Here is a 15,109-nt window from a genome sequence, read left to right as displayed (position 1 = left end):
ACAGTAACAAAGAAAAAGAAAAAAAACCCCCGTTACAGTTGCAAGAGATCTCTAGCCATCTCATTTCCATTAAGTTACCTCCAAATGCTATCCTTGTATCAGTGATACAATAATTGGCAAAAGAAGCATGAATTACTGCCTTCATCCCAAGGTTTTATTTCAAAATTATTTTGATTGATAAATAGGGAAGGAAATCATTGAATTTTAGAATGAGTATCCCAATAACAGTAAATAATTTCCTCAAGGGCTGATTGCTCGGCAATTAATTCTATAAATTAAATGCATTTTCTCAGAAAAGAGAGAGCAATTGTCTAACTGGAATTTGTGTGACGTTTTTCTGTTATTTTTCAGGGCTCTTTGATTGCCAACATGGTACTGGGAATTGTCATATTAAAGAAAAGGTCAGCTTTTATTATTTTGCCTGTTGTTTCTCCGTGTACTGATCAGGTCAGCACTATGCTGTAGGCAAAACATTTGAGGGAATTTGATAATAAATTAGGAACAAGTGAAATTAATAAATAATTAGGAAATAGAATAAAAAGCCCTCAAAAATACAGTGGTTTTTAATTACGGTATTTTACATCCATTGAAATGCCTTAATGTGTAGTCTTTGAGGTAATGAATGACTGCATGGCAGGTAATTTTCACATGTAAAGTGGTAAACATTGCAGTTCATTTTGATTATGCTGGTTGAAGGATAATATTGGCCAGGATTCCAGTCACGTTTGGGAGAAGTACTGGCCTGCCTGTCTTTTCTCTGTGTAACTGTAGTTTCACACCAATCTAGTCAACTTTTAAATGACGGCTGAAGTGAGCTAGCGGGACACACATTTGTATCCAGTGATTGAAAAGCTGACCAACATCATCAGCTTGAAGCACTCAGTGAATGGATAATAAATGTCTGCTCTGCCTTTAGTTCAAATACCTTGAGAACTAATTATGAATTAATAGGATGGTTTCATTGTTAAGGCAGAACTTTGACTGAAGAGGTGCATCTAATCAGAATCAGGTTTATTATCACCGGCATGTGTCGTGAAATTTGTTAACTTAGCAGCAGCAGCAGTTCAATACAATACATAATACAGAAGAAATGAAATAATAGTTTGAGGCTCCTTGTAATCAGAGTCAGATTTAACATCACTAAGTTAAATTTGTTTTTTGTGGTAGCAGTAGAGTGCAAAGACAAACCTTTATTTTTGTAGTGTATGTTATGATTCAAGAACCATTCAGAAATCTGAAGGCAGAGGAGAAGAACCTGCTTTTGAACCATTAGAGTTAAACTACATTCCACTCTGCACCCATTCTCGACAGAAGCGGTTTTAAACTAATAGATTGTTGTGTCATCAAACAAGATTTTTAGCTTATTTTCTTCTCTTTCACAGATACACATTTGCGAAGTATATTTCAATTGCTTTGGTTTCTCTGGGGATATTTATCTGTACATTAATGTCAGCAAAACAAGTGGTAAGGCATTGAAATTCATGCATAGCATTTTGGAAAATAGTGTAAACTGATTCAATAGTAACTTTCACAATGAAGGTGAAAATACACAATAACATAACTTGCATTTATGTACCAATGTTACAGTAAGAAAATGTTCAAAATGCTTCACAGTATTATCATATCCTTGAAATGAAAATCTTAAGGGTTATGGGCAAAAGGTGGACGAGGATGGTAGACTTTTTCAAATGTGCAGTGAATATTGTCTTCTGCATTTTTATGCATCCCTGCGTATTTGGCACAGAATTGCAAAAATTATGAAAGGTGCTGTTTTGCCTGTTTAATCGAGTGAAATTTTTACACTGTTTCAGCAAGAATTGAAAATAACATGGCAACAAACACAAAATGCTGGAGGAACTCAGCAGGCCAGGCAGCATCCATGGAAATGAATAAACATTTGATGTTTTGGGCCGAGACCCTTCATCAGGACCAGAAACAAAGATGAGATGTTAGAGTAAGAAGGTGGGGAGAGGGGAGGAAGAAGTACAAGGTAGTAGGTGATAGGTGAAACCGGGAGAGAGGGAGGGGTGAAGTAAAGAGCTGGGAAATTGATTGGTGGAAGAGATAAAGGGCTGGAGGAGGGGGAATCTGATAGAAGAGAGTAGAAGACCATAGAAGAAAGGGAGGAGCATCAGAGGGGGGTGCTGAGCAGGAAAGGAAAAATGTGAGAGAGGGAAATGGGAATGGTGAAGGGGGGGGGGGGGGGAGTAACATTTGTTAATAGTAGCTACGAGATAACCAGGTGACCCGTTGGGGCACCCTTTGAGAGGAAGGTAGTGCAGTCTGATGTGATGTGCTTTGGAAATTAAAGAAGTAAAACGGTTTCCATAGAAGGTAGAATCGGCTCTCTGAGCATCGTGAGGCACTGCTGAGGCTGGCTGTGTGCATGCGTCGTGACACGGTTTCCATAGGGGGTGGAATCAGCTCAGTTTGTAGAAAGTGGGGCTTGTTGATTGATGAGTGAGCAATTTTATACGAATATATAATCCTGAACTTTGCATGCATTCTGTTAGTTAGCGCATTTTAAGTTGATTTAGTCAAAAGAAAGTGCCGCTGTAATGCACCGTTTGTGCTAATTGGAGGTCACAAACAGAGCATGAGAATTTTAGTAGTATATAGATGAGGATGGAGGTGTGATGCATCCAAAGATACATAGAAGCAGAAGTAGAGGAGTGATTTTCAGACTTTGGAGCTGTCTGCCAGTCACCATGATGGATGTTGGTCCTGAATCATAATACACCATAATCTTTATTTTTCTGTGTGGTAGCCAGAGAGTGGTAAATCCATAGAATTCATTGCCATGGATTGCTGTGGAGGCCCAGTTACTGGGAATACTTAAAGTGGAGGTTGATAGCTTCTTGATTAGTAAGGGTGTCAAACATTATGTGGAGAAGGCAGGAAAATGGGGTTGAGAGGGGAAACTAAATCGGCCATGACAAAATGATGTAGAACTTGGGCTGAATGGCCTAATTTTATTCCTATGTCTTAATGCATGTTCTTTGATGGTTTTGGTGTTTGGAAATCTATCTTCCAGCTGCTTAAAAAAATACTTGTAATATATTTCAGCTCCACATATTTGCTGTGCTGCACTTTAAAGATTTTGGGTGTTGCCCAGTGTCACACATTCTGAACCTCAGTCCTCTTAACAGAGTCATGCTGTTAATTCTGCAAGTGTGGGGTGTATTTTATTTCACACTTGCAGAGGAAGGTATCAGTCATTTTCATTAACAGTGGGAAATGAGTGTGTGTATGTGCCTGTACCTCAGTGCCTGAGATGTGTGGGCTTGTCTTGCACTAACAGATCTGCCCCAAGGATTGGTATTTAGAGAAGTTATGAGCTGTGAACAATCACCTGACCCATTCGATTGTACCTGGTTTGAAAGTTCTGATATACCCATCAATCGTTTCACTACTGAATGTTAATAAACAGTCTTGTGCCCAGTGACATACTTTGCCTTTTGACAGAGCAATGTAATCTGTTTGCTGTCAACTGCTTCATCAACTTTTTCCCCCATTTCTGATCTTCACCTGTATTCTCTGATCCATTATCAATGTGCACTGTAAGCTCAGTCTAAGACCGTAAGACATAGGGGAAGAATTAGCTCATTCAGGCATGGAGTCTGCTTCATCATTCAATCATGACTGATTTTTTATCCCTCTCAACTTCAATCTCCTGCCTTCTCCTGTGACCTTTGACATCCTTACTAATCAAGAACCTATCATCCTCCTCTGTTTTAAATATACCCAATAATTTGACCTCCACAACCTTCTATGGCAACGAATTCCAAAAATTCACCAGCCTCTGGCTAAAGAAATTCGGTATCCCCTCAGCTCTAAAGGGTGCCTTTCAATTCTGATGCTGTGTCCTCTGGTCCTACTAGACCTTTTAATATTTGCCATGTTTCAATGAGGTTCCCCCTCATGCTTCTAAACTTCAGTGAGTACAGGCCCAGAGCCATCAAACGCTAAGCACACTAATTTTATTCTTCCTACTTTCGCACCTGGGTTGTCTTATTCCCCTATCCAGAATGTGGCTCACCCAGCAGTTATCCACTTGAGGAAAGAAAAATCAGCCAGCCTCCATCAAACTAAAATGATGCTTTGAATACTGCTTGCTGTTGGCCAGGAGAGTGATAATGTATCTGAGCTTATCTGTAGGTGCGAAGGGTTAACGATTGGTGCATGCATGAATGGGTTAAGCAAGTACGGAGTTCAGATTGACTATTTCCTGTCTAATTGATACAGAACTAAAGACACTGCCTATTCATACGCTTGACATTTCTACCGCTATTATTTTTGAGTGATTTCAAGGTTGTAATGTTAGGCAAGGATTCAGATGACAGTTACAATGCATTCAGATTCTGGTCTTCTGCTTTTGAGCCACTCATTCGTGTCTGCAGCAATTTTTTGGTTGCCTTGGTCACATCTCTTGCCTTGTAAGTGTTCTGATAGCACAGGATTCAGCTAGGTTGCAAGCCTTATTTTTTAAAAAAAAAATAAGATAAAAATGTATATATCAATGCATGCAGAAATGCCTCAAACCTAAGTGCTTCACAGCACAAGTTCCCTTTTAAATGGCTCAAAGCAAAAAGAAATACAGATACTGGAAATAAAATTATAAAATGCTAAACGCATTCAGCAGGTCAGAGAGCATCATGTTTCAGACCAGCAGATCGTTTTCCCTAAAGTGACCCCACAAGTAAGGAGGATGACATGTGTGCCTTCATTACTTGGGGCATTGAGTCTAAGAGTAAGGAAGTCACGTTGCATCTATATAAATCCTCGTGTGAGGCTGCACTTGGGGGTTTTGTACAATTCTGGTTGTGCCATTGCAGGGTTTGTGGAGCTTTTGGAAGGATTGTGGCTTCAGGAAGAGGCTTACCAAGATGTTGCTTGAATTAGAGGGTCTGAGCTATAAGGCGAATCAGAGGCTGAGAGGAGACATAAAATTATTTGAAGTTCGGTTAGGATGGATAGTCTGAATCTCTTTCCCAGGTTGATAATGTTAAATAGTAGAGAACCTGCATTTCTAGCAAGAAGGAGATGTGCAGGACAAGTTTTCCGTTTACATGGAGTGTAAGGTGCATGGAATGCCCTGACATCAACAATTATGGAAACAGACGCAATATAGGAAAAGGATCTAGTGTTTGATATTCATATCTAGATTGGTTGCTAGATATGATATTGGTGTTTAGAGGCTTTTTGATGTACAGGAGAATGTGCAGGGGGTGGAGGGATATGGATCACGTGCAGACAGAAGAGAATTGGTTTAACTTGGCATCATGTTTTGCACATACACAGTGGGCCAAAAGACCTTTTTCCTGTGCTGTACTATCTATGCTGTGTGCTTTGTGTTTCTGGTTGTGCAAGGGTACAACTATAGTACTGTGCAAAAGTCTTAGTCATATATGTATAGCTATGGGGCTTATGACTTTTGCACAGTACTGTATGTGTCAACGTGGAGCAAAGAGAGAGTTTGTAAATCTGGCTGGAGGAAAGGAATTGTGAGGATGGAGCACCGCGGGAGGGTTATGGGACAGGGGGCAAAGAAGGGGTAGTGCTGGCGGTTGCATGGGGATGTGGCAGACACACCCAGCTCTGAGGCACCAGGAGGCAAGGTTACTTGATTCTAAATAATTGGTTTATTGATCATTACAGAATGTCTCTCTGAGTGCTTCCTGCTCTCTTCCCCTTTTCCCAACCATGATTCCCCTCTCCCTGTCCCTTTCCTACTCTCAGTACACAACAGAGACCCATGTCAGAATTGGGTTTATCATCAATCACATATGCCATGAAATTTGTGGGTTTTTTTTGCTGCAGCAGCAGTACAATACAATACATAAAATTGCTACAGTACTGTGCAAAAGTCTTGGGCACCCTAGCTCCAATATAAGATTTTTGCACAGTACTGTAGCTTACTGAAAAACTATTGAATTCATAGAATTGTACAGCACAGAAATGGGCACTTATAGCCTTTTGATCCACAGCGTAGTGAATATTCGGGCAGTTATTTTTTTGTGTGAAACTATGGAACTGAAATTATGACTTGTTTTTCCTTATTTCAGTCTTTGCATACAAGTGTGTCTGACGATGGCGGTTTTTATGCGTTAATGCAGTGGTTAATAGGTAAGGAAATAGATTTCTGAGAAATTCATTTGGATTATATATTATTAAGTGAATGCTGTTAAATGATGGCTTCCAAGAGGACCACAACCTTGCATTGGGTTTGGAGGCCTCAATGACCCAGAGAACTATGTTGGCCAGAGTCAGGGCCTTGTGCTTTGACCCTTGGTAGGGTCACCCATGCCAAACAGGTCAAAACTAGAGGCCAGTCTAAGAATGATTCATTAGTCCTCCAGATTCAGGGGTTCATGTCAGGGCTAATAACACTGACTGGTTAAAAAAATTGTTATGAGTAGATCAATGAAGGATCCTTCTATATCTGTGTGCAATAGTATGGGCGGACAGAGATGAAGGACTTCATTGCTGCCTTAAATACCAGAGGTGCAATGGGCAGTAAGTGATGGGGAAAGGAATGTCAGAAAATGCAGTTGAAGGAAAAATGAGAGGAGCTCAAATGCAGTGTAAACATTGGCCAAAACCATTTGGACTAAATGGGCAATTTCTGTGGGATAACTACCTGCAGAAGTCCTGTACTTGTACTTGGGGTTTGGCCTCCCCCAGGATGCTTGAACATTTTGTGACACTATAAGTTGGATTTATTTTCACTTCCATGGATTCCTGGATTCTTTCAGAGATGTTGCACCTGGAACTTTATGATTAGTAAAACATTGAAGTAGGTTAACATTTCAATGTTCTGTCTCTGATCATAGTCAAGATTGTTTACCCCATTCTCCCACATCCACCCCTCCACTGTCACCACAGATTGGAAAGCTCACGTGTGTAGTTGTTGTTAATGATGTTTCCAAGCCAGTGAATTTCTTCTTGTCACCAGCTGACACCAGAAATCCAAATGGTCATTTGCCTGAGATCCAAGAGTACTTTTTCACGCCATTTATTTCTAAAATAATTTGAATTGTTCTTTAACATAAAACATCTTGAAGTATCCTATGAGACAATACCTTGACAATGACCCAATGGGCTGTGGTGCAAAAGCGTGGTCAAGGAGGTAGCTTTAAAGCAGTATCTTAAACACAAAAAGATGGAATGATTTCTAAAGATTGTCTAAGGGCTGGAGCCCAGTCCTTACTGATCAGTCATCACTGATGAGGGTGGAGTCGATGCAATTGAACAGATGGCAAAGCTTGTATTATTTGTTGGTGTCATAGCAAATTGGAAATAGTGAAGAACACCACTACTAGAAGAGTTGGAATAAAAACAGAATATGCAAAAGGGCACTCAAGATCAGGTAACATCTGTGGAGAAAAAAAAATAGAGTTCCAATTTTGGGCTTAGTCAATTTTTAGCTACGGAACTTGAATTTACAAACTTCTGACCCAGGCAAAAAGTGTAAGCGATTGAGTCGCAGGTGGCAATATTCCCAGAAAATACCCTGGGGAAGTAAACAATTGATTTATAGAGGGGTCTTTGGTTCTAGGTCCATAGCTCCTTGAAAGTGGCTGCACTAATTGATAGGGTGGTAATGATGACATATGGTATGCCTTCCTTTATTATTCGAGACACTGAGTTAGACAGTTATGTTGCAGATTTATAGAACTCTGGTTAGGATGTATCTGGAGTATTGAATTCAGTTCTGATTGCCCCATTATATGAAGGAGTGGAGGCTTTGAAGAGAGTGTAGAAGAGGTTTACCAGGAAGCTGCCTGGATTAGAGGGCATGGCCTATAAGGACAGGCTAGACCAAATTGTTCGTTTCCTGTGGAGCAGCTGAGGCCTGATAGAGGTCAGAATCAGGTTTAATATCACTGGCACATGTTGTGAAATTTGTTATGTGGCAGCAGCACATTGCAATACATAATAAAAACTGTAAATTACAGGAAGAAATATGTTTTAAAAAGTTAAATTAAACGTCGTGCAAAAAGAGAATAAAAAATGAGGTCGTGTCCTTGGGTTCAATGTCCATTCAGAAATTGGAAGGCAGAGGGGAAGAAGCTATTCTTGAATCGTTAAGTGTTTGCTTTTAGCCTCCTGTACCTCCTCCTCAATGGTAGCAATGAGAAGAGGGCATGTCCCAGGTGATGGGGTCATTTTTGAGGCATCGCTCCTTGAGGATGACCAAGCTGTTAGGAAGGCTAGTGCCCATGATGGAGCTGATTGAATTTACAATTTTAGTAAGATGTGAGAGAATAGGACCAATCAAGTTTAACAGTGGAAAAGTGTGTATGGAACCGGAGGAGATAGCTGAGGTACTTAATGAGTACTTTGCTTCAGTATGCACTACGGAAAAGGATCTTGGTGATTGTAGTGATAACTTACAGCGGACTGAAAAGCTTGAGCATGTTGATATTAAGAAAGGATGGAGCTTTTGGAAAGCATCAAGTTGGATAAGTCGTTAGGACAGGATGGGATGTATCCCAGGCTACTGTGGGAGGCGAGGAAGGAGATTGCTGAGCCTCTGGCGATGATCTTTGCATCATCAATGGGGACGGGAGAGGTTCCGGAGGATTAGAGGGTTGCGGATGTTGTTCCCTTATTCAAGAAAGGGATTAGAGAAAGCCCAGGAAATTATAGACCAGTGAGTCTTACTTCAGTGGCTGGTAAGTTGTTGGAGAAGATTCCAAGAGACAGGATTTATGAACATTTGGCGAGGCATAATCTGATTAGGAATGGTCAGCATGGCTTTGTTAAAGGCAGGTCATGCCTTACGAGCCTGATTGAATTTTTTGAGGATATGACTAAACACATTGATGAGGGTAGAGCAGTAGATGTAGTGGATATGGATTTCAGCAAAGCATTTGATAAAGTACCCCATGCAAGGCTTATTGAGAAAGCAAGGAGGCATGGGATCCAAGGGGACATTGCTTTGTGGATCCAGAACTGGCTTGCCCACAGAAGGCAAAGAGTGGTTGTAGACGGGTCATATTCTGCATGGAGGTCGGTCACCAGTGGTGTGCCTCAGAGATCTGTTCTGGGACCCCTTCTCTTTGTGATTTTTTTATAAATGACCTGGATGAGGAAGTGGAGAGTTGGGTTAGTAAATTCGCTGATGACACAAAGGTTGGAGGTGTTGTGCATTGTGTAAATGGCTGTCAGAGGTTACCGCAGGACATGGATAGGATGCAAAACTGGACTGAGAAGTGGCAGATGGAATTCAACCCAGGTAAGTGTGAGGTGGTTCATTTTGGTAGGTCAAATATGATGGCAGAATATAGTATTAATGGTAAGACTCTTGGCAGTGTGGAGGATCAGAGGGATCTTGGGGTCCGAGTGCACAGGTTGACTCTGTGGTTAAGAAAGCATATAGTGCATTGGCCTTCATCAATCATGGGATTGAGTTTAGGAGCCAAGAGGTAATGTTGTAGTTATATAAGACCCTGGTCAGACCCCACTTAGAGTACTGTGCTCAGTTCTGGTCACCTCACTTACAGGAAGGATGTGGAACCCATAGAAAAGGTGCAGAGGAGATTTACAGGGATGTTGCCTAGATTGGGGAGCATGCCTTATGAGAATAGGTTGAGTGAACTCGGCCTTTTCTTCTTGGAGCGGCAGAAGATCAGAGGTGACCTGACAGAGGTGTATAAGATGATGAGAGGCATTCATCGTGTGGATAGTCAGAGGCTTTTTCCCAGGGCTGAAATGGCTAGCACGAGAGGGCACAGTTTTAAGGTGCTTGGAAATAGGTACAGAGGAGATGTCAGGAATAAGTTTTACGTGGAGAGTGGTGAGTGCATGGAATGGGCTGCCGGCGACGGTGGTGAAGGCGGATACGATAGGGTCTTTTAAGAGACCCCTGGACAAGTACATGGAGATTAGAAAGATAGAGGGCTATGGGTAACCCTAGGTAATTTCTAAGGTAGGGACATGTTTGGCACAGCTTTGTGGGCCAAAGGGCCTGTATTGTGCTGTAGGTTTTCTATGTTTCTATATTTCTATTTTCTGCAGCTTATTTCGATCCTGTGCAGTGCACCCCCCCCCCCTTACCAGCGATGCAACCACTTAGAATTCTCTCTATATTTGTAGAAATTTGAGAGTGTTTTAGTTGACAAACCAAATCTCCACAAAATCCTAATGAGATATAGTTGCTGTTTTGCTTTCTTTATAGCTGCATCCATATGTTGGGCCCAGGATAGATTCTCAGCGATGTTGACACGTAGAAACTTGAAACTGCTCACTGTTTCCACTTCTGATCCCCCACTGAGGACTGATGTGCTTTCCCTCAGCTTCCCCTTCCTGAAGTCCACAATCGGTGCCTTAGTCTTGCGTTGAGTGCAAGGTTGTCACTGCAAGACAACTCTACCACCTAATCTATATCACTCCTGTATGCTGCCTCGTCACCATCTGAAATTCTGCCAACAATTGTTGTGCCAGCAACAAATTTACAGATGGAGTTTGAGCTGTGCCCAGCCTCAAAATTGGGAGTGTGGAGAGAATAGAGCGGTGGGCTTAGCAGACATCTTTGAGATGCATTGGTATTTATTGTCAGCAAGGAGGAGAGGTCATTTCCTTTTCTTTTCCAATCTTTTTATTATTATTATTGATATCAACATAATAAGATTAATACATAGATAATGGGATTACAAACATACAAATTTAAACTGAACATGAAAGGATACATAAGCAATAGTTACAATATAAATGAGTCTTCCCAAATGATGAACGATACAAGTAACATATAAACAAAGCAAAACTAGGTATATCATAATATATTAAAAAAAACAGAAAAGAGAAAAAGAAAAAAAAATTTATACTAGAAAAACTAATCTAACAACCTAATAACTAATAAAGGGGAAAAAAAGGGCTGTTTATAATATCTAACAAAAATACAAAATCATCAGTGTCGTCAACTCCGATCCTCTCAACATATGTAAAATCAAATCTGGAAAAACAAATAGGCTTGGAACAGGGTCACATTACATAATTTGAAAATATTGAATAAATGGTCTCCATATCTTTTCAAATTTAATAGAAGGCTCAAATACAACACTTATAATTTTCTCTAAATTTAGACATAACATAGTTTGAGAAAACCAATGAAATACGGTAGGAGGATTAATTTCTTTCCAATTCAACAAAATAGATCTTCTAGTCATTAATGTAAGAAATGCAATCATTCGACAAGTAGAAGAAGATAAATGGATTGAGTCCATCATTGGTAAACCAAAAATTGCAGTAATAGGGTGAGGTTGTAAATCAATGTTCAATACCGTAGAAATAATATCAAAAATGTTTTTCCAATATTTTTTCCAAAGTGGACAAGACCAAAACATATGTGTTAAAGACGCTATCTCAGAATGACATCTGTCACAAATAGGATTTATATAGGAATAAAAATGAGCCAATTTATCCTTGGACATATGAGCCCTATGCACAACTTTGAACTGTATTAATGAATGTTTAGCAAATATAGATGATAAATTGACTAATTGAAGAATTTTATCCCAATTCTCAATAGGGATAGTAAGGTTAAGTTCTCTTTCCCAATCATTTTTAATCTTATAGAAGGGCTCTGAACGTATTTTCATAATTATATTGTAGAGTTTTGATATTACCCCTTTCTGAGAAGGATTTAGTTCTAGCAAATTCTCCAAAATACCCGAAGACTCAAGATTTGGAAAGGTAGGAAGTACAGTATTTCAGAAATTCCTAATCTGTAAATATCTAAAAAAAAATGAAATCTAGGCAAATTATATTCATTAGATAATTGTTCAAAAGACATAAAACAATTATCCAAAAATAAATAGGAAAATCGTAGCAATCCTTTAGTCTTCCAAGCTGAATAAGCTTGGTCTATAATAGAAGGATAAAAAAAGAAATTGGATACAATAGGAATATTTAAAACAAACTGATTCAGCCCCAAAAATTTCCGAAATTGAAACCATATACGTAAAGTATGTTTGACTATCGGATTGTCAATTCGTTTCTGCAATTTAGAAAGAGCAAAGGGAAGAGAAGACCCTAAAATAGAACCCAATGAAAATCCTTGTACAGATTTAATTTCCAGTTTCACCCAATGAGGGCTAAAAGATAAATCCCAATCCTTTAACCAACATATCAAATATCGGATATTAACTGCCCAATAATAAAATCTGAAATTAGGCAATGCCAATCCACCTTCCTTCCTTGCCTTCTGTAAATATTTTTTTACCTAATCTAGGATTTTTATTCTGCTATATATATGAGGAAATTTTTGAATCAACATTAGCAAAAAAAGATTTCGGAATAAAAATTGGTACCGCTTGAAATATATATAAAAACTTGGGTAAAATAATCATCTTAATAGCATTAATCTGACCTATCAGGGATAAAGATAATGGTGACCATTTAGTGAAAAAACATTTAATCTGATCAATTAAGGGTAAAAAATTAACCTTAAATAAGTTCTTATAATTTTTTGTGATTTTAATCCCTAAGTATATAAAAGTCATTAACTACCGTAGATTCCGGACTACAGAGCGCACCTGATTTTTAGCCGCTGGCACTAATTTTAGAAATAAAATCATTTTTTTAAATGTAAAGGCCGCACCGGATTTTAGGCCGCACCGGATTTTCGGCCGCAGGTGTCCCACGTTGTAATATGAGATATTTACACAGAAAGATATTACACGTGAGGATTTTTTTAACTTTTAATTAAATCCATATGGTAACAAAAACAAATACATATTGCAAATGCTTTTTTTCGAACCGTGCCCGTACGCGGCTACTTTTAAATATACGTTGCGTATACTTCTTTACTGAACAACATTCCAATATCTCCTAACGACTGGTAAAAAATATATATACTGCAGCCTACCAGGAAAAGTTATTGATACCTTTAACTTAAAAGCAGAGTTCGCTCGGATCCAAAGCCGCTCGCGGAATGCCGCTCCCCCCCTCCTTTCCGTTTCATCGCAAACGGCATTTAAAAGCAGATTTCGCTCAGATCCAAAGCCGCTCCGCCGCTCGACCCCCTCCTTTCCGTTTCATCGCAAACGGCATTTTCCCACAAGACGCCGCGAAACCGGGTGTGTCGTCATAGCATCCCGCGATGTAGTACAGAAAACAAATATAGTTTAAACTAAGTAGGGTAGGTAGCACAATGCTTCGAGTGTTTTCCATGTTGATGAGGGTGAGTACAAATGACTGATTTACAATAATTTAATTGTGAAAGTGCGCTTGATTTATCGTACAATTTCATTGGACCTCTGTGAACTACTCATCAATTTTATTGGTCTACTGTTACGAGGCAAAATGTTTACGAGGCGGCATGAAAAAAACCTTGCATTAGCCGCATCGGATTATTGGCCGCAAAGTTCAAAGCTGTTCAAAATGTGGGAAAAAAGTAGCGGCTTAAAATCCGGAATCTACGGTAATTTAAAAGTTAAATCTCCATAAATTGGAACCTGTCTATTTAAAGGAAACAATTCACTCTTATTAAGATTTAATTTATACCCGGAAAAATTACTAAATTGAGCCAACAATGATATAACTGCAGGAATGGATTTCTCAGGATCAGAAATAAATACCGTAGATTCCGGACTACAGAGCGCACCTGATTTTAAGCCGCTGGCACTAATTTTAGAAATAAAATCATTTTTTTAAATGTAAAGGCCGCACCGGATTTTAGGCCGCACCGGATTTTCGGCCGCAGGTGTCCCACGTTGTAATATGAGATATTTACACAGAAAGATATTACACGTGAGGATTTTTTTAACTTTTAATTAAATCCATATGGTAACAAAAACAAATACATATTGCAAATGCTTTTTTTCGAACCGTGCCCGTACGCGGCTACTTTTAAATATACGTTGCGTATACTTCTTTACTGAACAACATTCCAATATCTCCTAACGACTGGTAAAAAATATATATACTGCAGCCTACCAGGAAAAGTTATTGATACCTTTAACTTAAAAGCAGAGTTCGCTCGGATCCAAAGCCGCTCGCGGAATCCGCTCCCCCCCTCCTTTCCGTTTCATCGCAAACGGCATTTAAAAGCAGATTTCGCTCGGATCCAAAGCCGCTCGCGGAATCCGCTCCCCCCCTCCTTTCCGTTTCATCGCAAACGGCATTTTCCCACAAGACGCCGCGAAACCGGGTGTGACGTCATAGCATCCCGCGATGTAGTACAGAAAACAAATATAGTTTAAACTAAGTAGGGTAGGTAGCACAATGCTTCGAGTGTTTTCCATGTTGATGAGGGTGAGTACAAATGACTGATTTACAATAATTTAATTGTGAAAGTGCGCTTGATTTATCGTACAATTTCATTGGACCTCTGTGAACTACTCATCAATTTTATTGGTCTACTGTTACGAGGCAAAATGTTTACGAGGCGGCATGAAAAAAACCTTGCATTAGCCGCTCCGGATTATTGGCCGCAAAGTTCAAAGCTGTTCAAAATGTGGGAAAAAAGTAGCGGCTTAAAATCCGGAATCTACGGTAGTAATAAATCAAATATAATGATAACTTATGTATATCCATCCCACGAGTAATGCCAAAAATGTTCGGTGACTCTCTAATAGCAATTGCCAAGGGTTCTAAAGCAATATCAAATAATAATGGACTAAGAGGACAGCCTTGTCTAGTACCCCGAAATAAACGAAAAAAGGGAGATCTTTGATTGTTAGTAAAAATATATCAGTTTAATCCAGGAAATGAATGTCGGACTAAAATTAAACTTCTCAAGCACAGTAAATAAGTATGGCCATTCAACTGCTTTCAAACACGCCGTGGTGCATTCGGAGGTGAGATTCTAAGCTTCGCAGGGTATAGGAGCGTAGGTTTTAGATTTTTCTCATAACATTCGGACATCAGAGGTTTAAAAAGAAGCCTTGCTTTCATTACTTCTGGGCTAAAATCCTCCACTAATCGAAAGTCGAATTCTTGAAATTTGACCTTCCCTAAACGCCGAGCCACACGAATAAGTTGCTCTTTGACATGCACATAATGAAATCGGACAATTACAACCAGTGGTTTAGATGAAGAACTTGATGATCGGCGCATAATTCTGTGGGCGCGATCAAGTAACGGAGGACTGTCTGGGAATACA

At 39.5% G+C, this 15,109-nt stretch overlaps 1 protein-coding gene across 1 annotated transcript in view; it reads left to right on the top strand.

Annotated features, from left to right (window-relative positions):
- Positions 1-15,109, top strand: part of slc35b4 (solute carrier family 35 member B4) — a 50,565-nt gene that overhangs the window by 15,527 nt on the left and 19,929 nt on the right. The window contains exons 4-6 of the mRNA XM_073066793.1: positions 352-401; positions 1,383-1,464; positions 6,066-6,126. Coding sequence (XP_072922894.1) covers positions 352-401; positions 1,383-1,464; positions 6,066-6,126 — 193 coding nt within the window. The remainder of the gene's footprint in view (positions 1-351; positions 402-1,382; positions 1,465-6,065; positions 6,127-15,109) is intronic.

This window comes from Hemitrygon akajei, chromosome 14 (genome assembly GCF_048418815.1).
Source record: "Hemitrygon akajei chromosome 14, sHemAka1.3, whole genome shotgun sequence".
NCBI classification, from domain to species: domain Eukaryota; kingdom Metazoa; phylum Chordata; class Chondrichthyes; order Myliobatiformes; family Dasyatidae; genus Hemitrygon; species Hemitrygon akajei.
This window is presented reverse-complemented; position numbering and strand designations above follow the sequence as displayed.